At 38.6% G+C, this 14851-nt stretch overlaps 3 protein-coding genes across 11 annotated transcripts in view; 2 read left to right on the top strand and 1 right to left on the bottom strand.

The window, feature by feature from the left end:
• Positions 1-2611: 2611 nt before the first annotated feature.
• Positions 2612-3106, top strand: LOC100474924 (elongation factor 1-alpha 1-like). The gene has a single exon (XM_034652222.1). It carries the CDS (start codon positions 2627-2629, stop codon positions 3104-3106), a length of 480 nt encoding a protein of 159 aa, XP_034508113.1. The 5' UTR covers positions 2612-2626.
• LOC109489905 (elongation factor 1-alpha 1-like) lies at positions 3069-4612 on the top strand. The gene has a single exon (XM_034650077.1). The coding sequence runs from the start codon at positions 3113-3115 to the stop codon at positions 4496-4498; it is 1386 nt and encodes a 461-aa protein (XP_034505968.1). The 5' UTR covers positions 3069-3112; the 3' UTR covers positions 4499-4612.
• ZNF684 (zinc finger protein 684) overlaps positions 3323-14851 on the bottom strand; it is a 31194-nt gene continuing 19665 nt past the window's right edge. For 6 of the 9 annotated variants that reach the window (XM_019793787.2, XM_002931035.4, XM_019793789.2 and 3 more), the window contains 3 exons: positions 11156-11282; positions 10723-10818; positions 3323-6934 (listed from right to left, as the gene is read on the bottom strand). In XM_019793787.2, the coding sequence (XP_019649346.1) occupies positions 6030-6934; positions 10723-10818; positions 11156-11282 (1128 nt within the window). In that variant the 3' untranslated portion in view covers positions 3323-6029. Of the gene's footprint in view, positions 6935-10722; positions 10911-11155; positions 11289-14851 lie in introns of those variants that run through there. The other 3 variants (XM_034650120.1, XM_019793792.2, XM_019793793.2) reach the window with 2 other exon arrangements.

Raw genomic sequence — 14851 nt, 5'->3', positions numbered from 1 at the left:
TACGCAACTAATGAAGCATCGAACTTTGCATCGGAATCCGGGAATGTACTGTATGGTGACTAACATAATATTAAAAAAAAAAAATCATTNTGTGGTCCATATATACAATGGAATATTACTCAGCTATCAGAAAGAACGAATTCTCAACATTTGCTGCAACATGGACGGCACTGGAGGAGATTAATGCTAAGTGAAATAAGTCAAGCAGAGAAAGACAATTATCATATGATTTCTCTCATCTATGGAACATAAGAACTAAGATGATATGTAGGGGAAGAAAGGGATAAAGAAGGGGGGTAATCAGAAGGGGCAATGAAACATGAGAGACTATGAACTATGAGAAACAAACTGAGGGCCTCAGAGGGGCAGGGGTGGGGGAATGGGATAGACTGATGATGGGTAGGAAGGAGGGCATGTATTGCATGGTGCACTGGGTGTTATACGCAACTAATGAATCATCGAGCTTTACATTGGAAGCCAGGGATGTACTGTATGGTGACTAACATAATATAATAAAAAATCATTAACAAAATAAAATAAAATAAAGTGCTTCTGGAAAAATTATAATGGAAATTATTTTTCATCACAGGTGAATTTAACCCATTTGCAGTTAATGTTGTTATTGATAGGCTATTATTTATTTATGCCTTTTTTGTTTACTCTATATTTACCTTTTTTAATGCGCCTTTCATCTTTCCTGATCGCTGTTGGATTTATTAAGTTTTCCTTATTCTTCTCTTCTGATATTTTATTTCTATGCTTTCTAGTTATCCTTACATTTTTTTTACATCTTAGATGGCTTAAATATTCTCCCTTTTTCTAGAACATGAGGACTCCTAAACTCAGACTTCCCTTTACCACTTTTTGTTTTCTTCTTTTCATTACATTTTTTGTATTTGAGTCTTAAAAATTAGCATATATGATATAATCGGAAAAATGAACAGTTTCATTGGGGTGGAAAATGCCAATCCACCGTCCATTTATAAATAAAAGAGAGAGAAGGCATTTTTGAATGATCTTTTTATAGAGTGAGAAAAAGAAAATATCAAGGTATGACAAACTCTTAGAGGTGGGAAAAATCAAGGGATTTCTCACCTAAATGCTCTGTTTCGGCCACAGAGCACAAACAGACTAGGGAGTTCTGGGAATCCAAGATGTTTGGATGGATCCAAGCATAGTTTTGTTTTTCTTCTTGCCAAAATCTTGTACAGCCCAAGACAATGGGTCAGTGACAAAAGCTTTCTAGGAGGGAGTTTATATTTGCCCAGTACTGGAAATAATTTTATCTTCTACTGTATTCCTACTTCCACTTAAAGGAAGGAGCAAAATAATTCATGAAACCCAGATTACATGCTGATATATTACAATCAAAACTCCCTTATTTTATTCTCTTATTTACAGAGCAGACCATTGCACACTTCTTGCCACCTTGACCTACACAGCTGCTCTTTCAAGGGGCTCACATCATACTGGCAACAGTGGAGCCCCCTGAACCCTCTCTTCCTGTAGACTTAAGTAGTTTGGAGTTTCTCAGATGAGAGGCACAGACTTGGGAAAGGGAGATAGGATGGAATGGCAGAACTAAATAGGACAAAATAGGGATTTTATGTAGGAAATGAGAAAACAGTTGAGCTGAAAAAAAGGCAAGTCCTGTGACTATAAATACCTAAAGAATTTCCTGCATGGCTGTCAAACTAATTCTGAAGACAATTCCAAAAGAAAGAGGTTCCAGAAATTTTTGGAACTCCAAGAGTGAAACCAACATGTAGCCTCTTGAAATACCTGGGGAGTGTTGAAGAAAGAAGATATTCAAGGACACTTGTTAAAGATGGCAAGGCACTTTATTCAGGACATCACAATAGGTATAAGAACCACCATAATGGAATTTTTAGTCAGATAGAGAAGGGGCTCAGCTGTGAATACAGCATGGTCAAGTGGGAACTTATAGCAAAGGAGGGGGGAGGGGAGGAGTGGTGGTCAATGGATGGAAAATTACTAATAGAAAACAACAGAGGTAAGGAGTCTTCTGGCTAAATTGACCTAAAAGGAGTCCTTTCTTTTTTTTTTTTAAGTTTATTTATTTATTTATTTGTTTGTTTGTTTGAGAGAGAACATGCACGTGCGAAGGAAGGAAGGAGAGAGAGAGCACGCATGAGTATGAGCAGGGAGAAGGGCAGAGGGAGAGAGAGCAGCAGACTCCCCGCTGAGCAGGAGCCTGATGTGGGGCTCAATCCCAGGATGCTGAGATCCTGGCCTGAGCTGAAAGCAGTTCCTTGACCTAACAGGAGTCTTGCTGAAGAAAGGCCAGGGTGATCACACCTAACCTGATGGAGGGTGAGGAACCCGATCAGACATCAAGGGTAGGGAATTCTGGTTAAACTGACTTAGTGAGATTCTTGCTAAAACTAGATTTTACAAGGAAGTAAGAGAAGAAGAGAAGACCTAGGAGAAGGTTTGGGAGCCTGACTTAAGTTTGGTGAATCAAAGAATTTTTGTCAATACACAAGATTTAATTTAGTTCCTTAAGTTCTAGTATGCTTGTTCAAAAAAGTACTATCGCTTTTTCACAACGGGTTTGCTGCCAGAACACAGGTGTCGTGAAAACCACCGCTTAACCTAAACCAAAATGGGAAAGGAAAAGCCTCACATCAACATCGTCGTCATTGGACACGTAGATTTGGGCAAGTCTACCACTACTGGTCATCTGATCTACAAATGTGGTGGGATCAACAAAAGAACTATTGAGAAATTCGAGAAGGAGGCTGCTGAGATGGGAAAGGGCTCCTTCAAGTATGCCTGGGTCTTGGATAAACTAAAAGCTGAACGTGAACGTGGTATCACCATTGATATCTCCCTGTGGAAATTTGAGACCAGCAAGTATTACATGACCATTATTGATACCCCAGGACACAGAGACTTCATCAAAAACATGATTACAGGAACATCTCAGGCTGACTGTGCTGTCCTGATTGTTGCTGCTGGTGTTGGCGAATTTGAAGCAGGTATCTCCAAGAATGGGCAAACCCGTGAGCATGCCCTTCTGGCTTACACACTGGGTGTAAAACAGCTCATTGNCAGGTGTCGTGAAAACCACCGCTTAACCTAAACCAAAATGGGAAAGGAAAAGACTCACATCAACATCGTCGTCATTGGACACGTAGATTCGGGCAAGTCTACCACTACTGGTCATCTGATCTACAAATGTGGTGGGATCGACAAAAGAACTATTGAGAAATTCGAGAAGGAGGCTGCTGAGATGGGAAAGGGCTCCTTCAAGTATGCCTGGGTCTTGGATAAACTAAAAGCTGAACGTGAACGTGGTATCACCATTGATATCTCCCTGTGGAAATTCGAGACCAGCAAGTATTACGTGACCATTATCGATGCCCCAGGACACAGAGACTTCATCAAAAACATGATTACAGGAACATCTCAGGCTGACTGTGCTGTCCTGATTGTTGCTGCTGGTGTTGGCGAATTTGAAGCAGGTATCTCCAAGAATGGGCAAACCCGTGAGCATGCCCTTCTGGCTTACACACTGGGTGTAAAACAGCTCATTGTTGTTGTTAACAAAATGGATTCCACTGAGCCACCCTACAGCCAGAAGAGGTACGAGGAAATTGTTAAGGAAGTCAGCACCTACATAAAGAAAATTGGCTACAACCCCGACACAGTAGCATTTGTGACAATTTCTGGTTGGAATGGTGACAACATGCTGGAGCCAAGTGCTAACATGCCTTGGTTCAAGGGATGGAAAGTCACCTGTAAAGATGGGAACGCCAGTGGAACCACACTGCTTGAAGCTCTGGATTGCATTCTGCCACCAACTCGTCCTACTGACAAGCCCCTGAGTCTCCCTCTCCAGGATGTCTACAAAATTGGTGGTACTGGTACTGTCCCTGTGGGCCGAATGGAGACTGGTGTTCTTAAACCTGGCATGGTGGTCACCTTTGCTCCAGTCAACATTACAACTGAAGTAGAGTCTGTTGAAATGCACCATGAAGCGCTGAGCGAGGCTCTTCTTGGGGACAATGTGGGCTTCAATGTCAAGAACATATCTGTCGAAGATGTTCGTCATGGCAATGTGGCTGGTGACAGCAAAAATGACCCACCAATGGAGGCATCTGGTTTCACGGCTCAGGTGATTATCCTGAACCATCCAGGCCAAATCAGTGCTGGATATGCACCCGTGCTGGATTGTCACACAGCTCACATTGCTTGCAAGTTCGCTAAGCTGAAGAAGATAGATCGTCGTTCTGGGAAAAAGCTGGAAGATGGTCTCAAGTTCTTGAAATCTGGTAATGCTGCCATTGTTGATATGGTTCCTGGCAAGCCTATGTGTGTTGAGAGCTTCTCTGACTATCCTCCTCTGGGCCGTCTTGCTGTTCGTGACATGAGACAGACAGTTGCTGTGGGTGTCATCAAAGCGGTGGACAAGAAGGCACCTGGAACTGGCAAGGTCACCAAATCTGCCCAGAAAGCTCAGAAGGCTAAATGAATATTATCCCCAGTACCTGCCACCCCAGTCTTAATCAGTGGTGGAAGAACGGTCTCAGAACTGTTTGTGTCAATTGGCCATTTAAGTTTAATAGTAAAAGACTGGTTAATGATAGCAATGCATCATAAAACCTTCAGAAGGAAAGGAGAATGTTTTGTGGACCATTTGTTTTTGTGTGTGTGTGTGTGTGTGTGGCAGTTTTAAGTTATTAGTTTTTAAAATCAGTACTTTTTAATGGAAACGACCAAAAATCTGTCACAGAATTTTGAGACCCATTAAAAAACAAGTTTAATGAGAAAAACAAACAAACAAAAAAACCAAAAAAGTACTATCATTCATTTATAATGATTACTCAACATTACTCTTCAAAAATGGCTAATGGAAGAAAAACAACACAACAGAGTTGTAACTTAGCTTAAACTTGAAAAGGCATGATATCCAAATTTAGGTTCAGGTTGTTTTGTCACCACTCAAGAAGGCATAAAGGTTTTTGACATTATCAAGGAACACTGTGGACAGCAATAAAAACTCAAGCTTAAATAATGGGTGGTTCGTCCTTTTAAGGGAATATGTGTAACTTACATGTCACACTCCAGAGGGAAGTTGCTAAGCAGAGAAACTGGCTCTTTTCAACTTGATTAATGCTGCCTATGCTGTCACAAGGACAATTCCACTTAGCTCCCTAAGAGCTAAACCTGTATCAATTTCTTACAAGAAAACAAAAACAGACACAAAAACTCACTCCCCAAAAGTTGCAAAGTATCATGACACCCTACTTATTAAAATCAAATACAGATGGTACCCAACAGACACTGCTCGAGCTACACTCACATCTTACGTAGATACACCGATGAAAAAGAACAGGAATATTTGAAGTGCCAATGTTTTATATACAAACTTATTTAAATACTTATTCTTCTCAACTGAATACTTATTGTAATACAGAATACAACTGCTTTGCCCTCTCAAATGATGTCTTAAATTGGTTGTTTTGCTGTTTACATACATAGGAAAACGTTTTTATAACAAGCTTTATAACTAGAGGAGACAGATCAATAACCCTGCTTTGCCCATTAAAAGTGCCAGCAAATGGATAAAAATATTACTGAAATTCATATTTCATATTAAACATTTTTTCACTTGCATTTCGTTAGGATTGGAAGAAAAATGACATGTACTTCACCCTTGATTGATATAATTTAATGTAATACATAAGCATATTTTATACTCACACTTGTATAATTCTATAGTTATAAAAATAAAAATCAGAGATAAGTATAGTTTTCACTGATTCTTGATTAATTTATGCTTACTTTCTAAGCTCTATGCTCTATTATTTATAAATCAATGTTTTCTGTGACATTTTCTGTAAAAACTTTTTTTATCACTTCCAGAATATGATTGGCATGGATTCTTTTTTACAGGAATCTACTCTTTCAAATACATTCAAAATGGAGGATTTCTCACTCTGAATTTTGTTTAGTAAGATTTATCTAATATTTAAGCCTTTGTCATATTCACAACGTGGATATTATGTATGAATTTTCTGATGGACTATAAGATTTGACTTCTGGGAAAATGCTTTCCCACACCTATTGCATTCATAGGGCTTCTCTCCTGTATGAGTTATCTGATGTCTAAGCAGATGGGACTTCTTGACGAAGGCTTTGCCACATTCGATACACCCATATGGTTTCTCTCCTGTATGAATTCTTTGATGTGTAACAAGCACAGATGTGTTACCAAAGGCTTTGCCACAGACAATACATCGGTAGGGTTTCTCTCCTGTATGGAATCTAGAATGTTTATAAAGGGATGAGCTATACCTGAAGGTTTTCCCACATTCCTTACATTCAAACGAGTTCTCAAGTGTGTGCGATTTCACATGTTGGGTAAAGGAAGAGTTCCAGGTGAATGACTTCCCACACTGATGGCATTCGTAAGGCTTCTCTCCAGTGTGGAGTCTCTGGTGGACCACGAGTTGTGCTTTATGCATAAATGCTTTCCCACAGTCATTGCACACAAAGGGTCTCTCTCCATTATGGATTTTCTGATGAGTTGCAAGGTGAGCCTTCCTGCTATAGGCTTTCCCACAGTCATTGCATTCAAAGGGTTTTTTTCTTGTATGATTTTTTTCATGTCTAATGAAATGAAACTTCTTTTTGAAGGCTTTCCCACATTCAGTGCATTCATATGAGTTTTCTCCAGTATAACATCTATTATAATTAAGTAAGTCTAAAGTAGGTTGCAATCTCTTCCCATATGATTTACATTTATATGATTTTTTTCTTGTAGAATTAAGACTTGTGCTCATGTTATAACCATGGAGTCTCTCCATAGTCAGAATTTTATTGAATGTGAACAAAACTGAATTCAAAAAGTTGTCTTTGCTTTCCTGGTGCTTCTCTGATTCATCAACATGTAGGCAATCTGCTTCTAAAAAGGAGTACAATAAAACATGCCTAGTTAATTTTTTCCATAACAGTTATAGAATGAAACATTATTTCAAATCTAGTATCTAATTCTGCAACAAATCCTGTATTTGCTTTGTTCCTGAGTTTTAAGAATAAAACTGCTGAAGAGGAAATGGGAGCAGATGAATGACAATAATGAGAACAGATGGCTTCACTTGTGACCTATGGAAAGATCATGAAATAGGCACAGGTTACAGTGCATAGGGTACAGACATTGAGGCCTGCTTATCTCATATGAAGAGAGTCCACTGTGGAGATTTGACCAATGGATGAAGGGACCTGAGGAACAAGAGACTAGGGAGCTAAGGGGAGATAGCAGAGGAAAACCCAGATCTGGAGGTGGCAGATCTAGAATCCTCACTACTCCTGTCCTAGATTACCCTGGTGGGACAGCTCCACATTTCCCTCATTCACAACTCTTTTTCCTCTTAATCACCTGGCACAATGGCACCTACCTTCAGGAACATTCTTATATTTCCACCCCTTGAACTCCATCCATATCACAGGTGAGCCATGCCTGCAGACTGAGCTCCAACTCTACAACAGCTGGGATTCATTCTCCCATGTGCTTGTAAGCCCAGGCACACATTCGGTCTGCTTCTAATGCTTTTATTCTCACTGTGTTTCTTTTTTTTTTACAGGGGGGGCTCTATAGCTGACCATTTGTCATATTTATATCTGACAAGTACTGTTTTTACATGTACAAGTACTAATGAACTAGTCCCCAGAAAGCTGCTGAAGTCACTTTTTTTTTATCCTGAAGTCATATTTTTTCATTCCTATCCTCAAAACCCTAAAAATATCCAATCCATTTCTCCATTAAAGGGGGGGGCACCTGGCTGGTTCCGTCAGAGGAGCATGAGGCTCTTGATCTCAAGGTCATGAGTTCGAACCCCACACTGGGTGCAGAGATTGTTTGAATAAATAAATACATACATACATACATACATACTAGGGAGAAGAGGTTATATTCCCCACTCCCGAGTTTCCCACCTTGTGGAATGTTAGTACAACACCCCAACTTCTTGCTTCATGCCTCATTCTTCTCTATGGGGCTGCCGCGAGTAGTGGGCTATAGCCATTAGTGCACATTTCTTTATGGGGATTGGGGTTCCTGTCTTCTTTCCTCTCTACTTCAACAAATGGGAAGCAGCATCCTGTGTTACCTCAACTAGCAGTAACCAACTGAAAAATCCAAGGCACTCAGCCTGGTGAACAAAACTATACATTATAATGAATTCACTCACGGTATCTAAGCATGCATTCTTCTTGTCCTGAACAAATACCTTCTGTTCCAAGAATCCTAGACTTTAAATAACTACAATATTTTGCTTATGTTCCTTCCCCACCTTAACATGTCCTAGCTCATCCTCTCTCACCCTATCTAGTCCTTAGATATTCTTTAAGGAGGAGCCATTGTTCCATAATCTCAAAAAAAGATTCCTCTAATCTTTGTATATTTTAAACTTTAAGCTCCATTTTCTCTGAATTTCCAAGATAGTCACCACTGCTCCCTGAAACCATTCATTCTGACAATTAGCTAGAACAAAACAGCAACGTTATTGTGCATTGAACAAATATTCCACACTTATAGACCTTTAAAATGTTTTATATGGTATTTTGCCTTTCAACTACAACTTACACACCTGGAAAATGTTAATAGTTTGTTTTTTGTTTGTTTTTGTTTGTTTTTGCTTTCTTTGAATCCTTCTTAGGAAACATAAAAAAGCCTCATGGAAAGAATAAGAAACACACTCACAATGCCTGACTTTACAACAGTGAATTAATGAAATGTTCATTAAATATCCATTGTGTGCTCAGCAAAGTTGTAAAAACAAAAAATGGTACAGGACTTTCTCTTCAGGGCATTATCATGAGCAAACATGCCTTATAAGCCACACGGCGTAAAAAAAAAATCTAAAAGAATATATATCAAGTTTTTAGATGGAGTCCTAGGAGAGCTAGGAAGGAGGTTCCAAGAAGGTAGGGATTAATCTAGGCTGGAATTACCATGAAAGAGGAGACGACTGAATTCAGACTTACTAGCATGCTGGCCTTAGGTAGAGCACATCAGCATCAAAAGAGCTGATGCACAGAAGAAAATCATGTACAAAGTTCACTAAAGAGCCCAACTGCCACAGCATAGGGAAAAGATGGACCATTCTGGACAAACAAAATGGGATCACTTCAAAGAGGGCCTTAAAATTCTTTTAAATATCACAATACAAGTTATAAAGAAAGAATTTGTGTGCATTTGTCAGGAGACGGACAAGGGAAGTGTAATGATTTGGATACATCTTACAGGAACATCTACGATAAACCAGAAAACAGGATGAAATTGGCAATATAGAACCATGAACAGCCTAGACATCGTTATCGGGAGTTCAAATTCACTTGGTTTATGTCATTAGAAGTTGGGGTCCCAGCGGATCTAAAATACACTTAATTTGTGTCTTAAACATTTGAAACATATGTCTTTTATGGGCTCTGTGGAAAAAGAAAATTTTATTTTGAATTTATAATATTTAAGGAATCATAATATTTAAGGAGACACTCTTGAGAGACAAAAGCTAAGCTGCTTACCACAGTGATTTGGAGACTGCAAAGCTGCAGGCCAGCCATTATCCTTTAGTACAACGTAAACAAAAGGTGAAGGTTGAAGAATATTACATAGTGGTTAGTACGAGAAAACAGAGATTAAGGCCAGGTGGGGAAAAGTATGGGAATGGGAAGTTGGAGATGTACAGATGCCATAGAGAGCACAAAGAAAATCACATTAGTTCCTCAGAAGGATGCAGCTTCTGAGGGAGTTACCGTGAGAGAAGTTCTGAAGGTGGACACAAAGGCAAGAAGCAACAGTGGGGAAGCAGTAAGTGAGGGCAGGGGCAGATTAGTGAGGAACCGACTCAAATGAAGTTGGGGAATTTCCAAATGATACCAGTATCACCAAGGCAGGCAGAGAGATGCAATGTGAGGTAGAAACCACAAGTCAGGAGTGGGACTAAAGATGAGCAAGGTGGGGTACACAGGTGGGGCATAAGCTACAAGAAAAGAAGGAGGTTTTTTTTGAAAAGGGGAAACAATCATGCTATAAGAAAAGAGGTGGGTTTTTTTTTGAAGCAGTGAAATAATTAGAAAGAGCATAATGTTACTAAAAGTTCTGAAATAAAAACAACCAACATACATTGAACACATACTATATGCCAACTGTTTGAAGGGTTTTACATGTATTAACTCACATGATGTTTAAAAGAAATCTGAAGTGAGGATTAATATTATCCCTGTTTTATAAATAAAATTGTGCTACAAAATAATTAGGTTAGACAGTGACTGGTGGAGTAAGACTTCAAATCCACATGATCTGACTACCTTATAAGAACCAGATGTATGGAAAAGATCTGTGCTCATGCTGAGGAAAAAAAGAAGAATGAAGATTTTAGGCATTAAGAGAACAAAGCAAGGACCTCCATGGAAGAAGGCAGTGCAGGGAGCCAGGGAAGACAGGAGAGGGCCCTCCCTCCATACAAAAGCTGAGCAAACAGAAAGAGCAGGTATGCAGGCAGAGCGAGTGAAGGCGTAATCTGGGGACCTGACGACATTATGTCAAGTGTACCCAGTCACTTCCAAAGGTGCGTGGCTAATTTTAAGAGGTGCTTCCTGAAAGACCTGCCTTACAGATACCTGTCCCTCACTGACCAACTGGAATCTCAATTCCAAAGACTCCCACCTGCCTGGTTTTCTTTCACTCACCTGGATAGCGCCAACGTGGGTTCTCTCTCTCCCCCATCCACGGCTCTTGTCCTTGCTCTGCCTTGAAGATCGCTTTTGTTTTGGTAACTGGGCCCCCTGTTCATGGGAAACAACACAGAACTGGAGACCAACTGCTAGAGACAAACGCCTACCTCATAACTCAGGTCTGCCTCCTTGAGTCTCAGGGCCTGGAAAGGATGACAAACAGGCTTTAGAACAGAAAAGACCCTTCTCCTCCATTTGGGAGGTAGAAGCATAAACACACTATCTGTTTATGCATCATCTCAAAGGGGATTAAGAATCAGTGACCGCTAACAGTCTGGGCCAAACTTAGGAATGCTTCAGAATGTCCACGGCCTCCACAAGTCCGAAAGGAAGGGCACTAGGAGTATCTTCTTAGTTCCACTCAAGAGTGACCACCCACTGTCCTTACCCACTGAGATGAGGTTTCTAAAGTTCTCCAACATCACATCCCAATACAAGGTTCTCTGATCACAGTCAAGCAGCTGCCACTCCTCTGGGGTGAAGTCCACAGCCACATCCTGGAATGTCACTGATCCCTGTAACAGCACATTCATCTTCAAACTAAAGTGTGCATCATTTGGGGACTTGCAAGAGAATCATGGCAGCCTCTTATGATCGTATCATATTCATTGCTGAACTTGCAGAAAGTTATATATGATAACTACTATATGTTTGACTAGAAATATATTTTGTGATAGAAACAGAAATCACATTAAAAATATTCACTAGTGTCAGGACAGTTCAATTGGGTAAAGAATAGTCTTTTTAACAAATGGTGTTGGGACAGCTAAATATCCACATGCAAAAGAATGAAGCTGGACCCCTTCACACACAAACACCTCATATCATATGCGAAAATGAAGTAAAAATGGAGCAGAGACCTAAATGCAAGAGCTAAAACTATAAAATTCTTAGGAGTAAATCTTTGGATTAGGTAGTAGTTTCTTAGATATGACAGGAAATATAAGTGACCAAAGAAAAAAAATAGATAAAAAGGAAATCGTCAAAATTTAAACTTTGTGCTTCAAAGGACACCATCAAGAAAGTGAAAAGACAACCTACAGAATAGGATAAAATATGTGCAAATCATATACCTTAATAAGAGACTTGTATCTAGAATATGAAAAGAACTCTTTACAACACAAAAATAAAAAGATAACCCAACTTAAAAATGGGCAACGGATTTGAACAGACTTTCTCCAAAGACACACATGGTCCATAAGCATATGCTCAACATCATTAGTAAATACAAATCAAATGACATCTCTGGTTAAGTTAATTCCAAGGTAACGTATGGTTTTTGGTGCTATTGTAAATGGGATGGATTCCCTAATTTCTCTTTCTTCAGTCTCATTATTCGTGTATAGAAATGCAACTGATTTCTGGGCATTGATTTTATATCCTGCCACATTACTGAATTGCTCTATAACTTCTAGTAGTTCGGGAGTGGATTCTTTTGGGTTTTCCATATAGAGTATCATGTCATCTGCAAAGAGAGACATTTTGACTTCTTCTTTGCTAATTTGGATACCTTTGATCCCTTTATGTTGTCTGATTGCTGTTGCAAGGACTTCTAGTACTATGTTGAATAATAGTGGTGAGAGTGGGCATCCTTGTCGTGTTCCTGATCTTAAGGGAAAGGCTTCCAGCTTTTCCCCATTGAGAATGATATTTGCTGTAGGCTTTTCATAGATGGTTTTATGAGATTGAGGAATGTACCCTCTGTCACTACACTCAAGGGTTTTAATCAGGAAAGGATGCTGTATTTTGTCAAATGCTTTTTCTGCATCAATTGAGAGGATCATATGGTTCCTGAGTCTTTTCTTGTTGATATGATGTATCACATTGATTGATTTGCGAGTGTTGAACCATGCTTGCATCCCAGGGATGAATCCCACTTGGTCATGATGGATAATCCTTTTAATGTACTGTTGGATTCTATTAGCAAGGATCTTGTTGAGAATTTTGGCCTGCATATTCATTAGGGAAATTGGTCTGTAATTCTCCTTTTTGATGGGGTCTTTGCCTGGTTTGGGGATCAAGGTAATACTGGCCTCATAGAATGAGTTTGGTAGCTTTCCTAAGTATATACTCAAGAAAACTGAAAATATATGCCCACATAAAAACCTATACACAAATGTTCACAAAGAAGTATTCATCAAAGTGAAAACAATATGAGTATCCATCAGCTGATGAACAGATGGATAAACAAAATGAAGTATATCCATATAACGCAATATTGCTTGGCATACATGTAACATCGATGACCCTTGAAAACACTGTGCGAGGTAAAAGCAGCTAGTCAAAAAAAATCACATATTGTACTGTCCTAGTTACATTAAATGTTCAGAAAATGCAAATCCATAGAAACAGAAAACAAATTAGGGCTGGGAGATGGGAGGAACAGGGAATGACTGCTAAAACAGGGTTTCTTTTGAGGTAATGAAAATATTCTAAAGTTAGATAGTGGAGATGGTTTTAATGACTAGACTAAAAACCACAAAGTTGTATATACTTTAAATGGGTCAATCTGTAATATTTGAATTATGTCTCAATAAAATTATTTAAAATATGCTTCTATGTCCTTCCTTAATTCACTCTTAAAATGTTTAATAAGGACCTACCAGACACTGTACTAGTGATACAAAAAAGAATAAAGGTATTACTGGTCTCAGAGATATTACAATCTAATAGACCAACAAAGTAAATATATAACTTAGAAGGGCTATAAGGTTAACATGTCAGACTCATGTGACCATAATAAAATAGAAAATAAGGACTCTTTTTTACATGATAAAATATATCCTCTCAACCATACAGCCAAAATCTTTAACTAACTTAAGCTGAAATTAAAAAGACATGTAGTTACATGTCTATCACAAAGAGATAGTTAAGACCATAGAGAACAGGAGTCAGCAAACTACAACCCATACACTGGCCTGCTGCTTTTGTAAATAAAATGTTACTGGAACATTTATACCCATTCATTTACTTCAGCTGCAAAGTCAGAGTTGAGTAGTTGCCACAGAGGCTATATGGCCTTCAAGCCTAAAATATTTACTATCTGGCCCTTTAAAAAGTTAGGAGACTAGCTAGGGTTTGTCCCATGAATGCATAGGTATTTCAGTATTAAGAAATGTACTAGAAATTCTCTAAATTGCTGTATTAAAGAAGACAAAATATATTATTTTATCAACAGGTATTTTAAAAAACATATATGGAAAAAAGTTTCCAATTTATGAAAATCTTAACAAGCTAAAAAAATTTAACTTGATTAAAAACAACAAAAAACAAAACAAAACAAAAAACCACCCAACCATCTACCAAAATACAAGAGAAAATAATGAAACACTGGAAACATTCCCATTAAAATTGGAACAAAAAAGATATTGGCTAGTAATTACATTGAAAATTATAGTTCCTAGAAGTCCTGTCCATTTCAATAAGGCAAGAAAAAAAACTGAAGACATACACATTGAGCAGTAAGGAACAACACTCCATTTGAAGCATATATGACTGTCTACCTAAAAAAAATCTAAGAACCAATTAAAAAATTCTTGGACTTAATAAAAGTCCTGTAAGTTGACATAAAGTCAAATAGATAAATGCATATTTTCCGATACACCAAAATAGCCAATTAGAAAATATAATGGAAAAAGATCCATCCCATTCTCAACAGCAACCTAAACCATATGTAAGAATTAACATTACTAGGGGCGCCTGGGTGGCACAGCGGTTAAGCGTCTGCCTTTGGCTCAGGGCGTGATCCCGGCGTTATGGGATCGAGCCCCACATCAGGCTCCTCCGCTGTGAGCCTGCTTCTTCCTCTCCCACTCCCCCTGCTTGTGTTCCCTCTCTCGCTGGCTGTCTCTCTCTCTGTCAAATAAATAAATAAAATCTTTAAAAAAAAAAAAGAATTAACATTACAAGAAAGTACAAGAATTATAATACTAAACCTATAAAAATGTAAAGAAGGACCTATAAGAAAAATTGAACAGAGAATACATTATTGAAAAGTTATGAATTCTCTACAAATCAATGTAAAAGTATACTTCAATCACAATTAAAACACATAATATACTCCATTATAGAGCCTGACAACTGA

The sequence above is a fragment of the Ailuropoda melanoleuca genome, chromosome 2 (genome assembly GCF_002007445.2).
Source record: "Ailuropoda melanoleuca isolate Jingjing chromosome 2, ASM200744v2, whole genome shotgun sequence".
Taxonomy (NCBI): Eukaryota; Metazoa; Chordata; class Mammalia; order Carnivora; family Ursidae; genus Ailuropoda; species Ailuropoda melanoleuca.
Note: the sequence above shows the minus strand (reverse complement) of the source record. Positions and strands in the feature narration are given on the sequence as shown.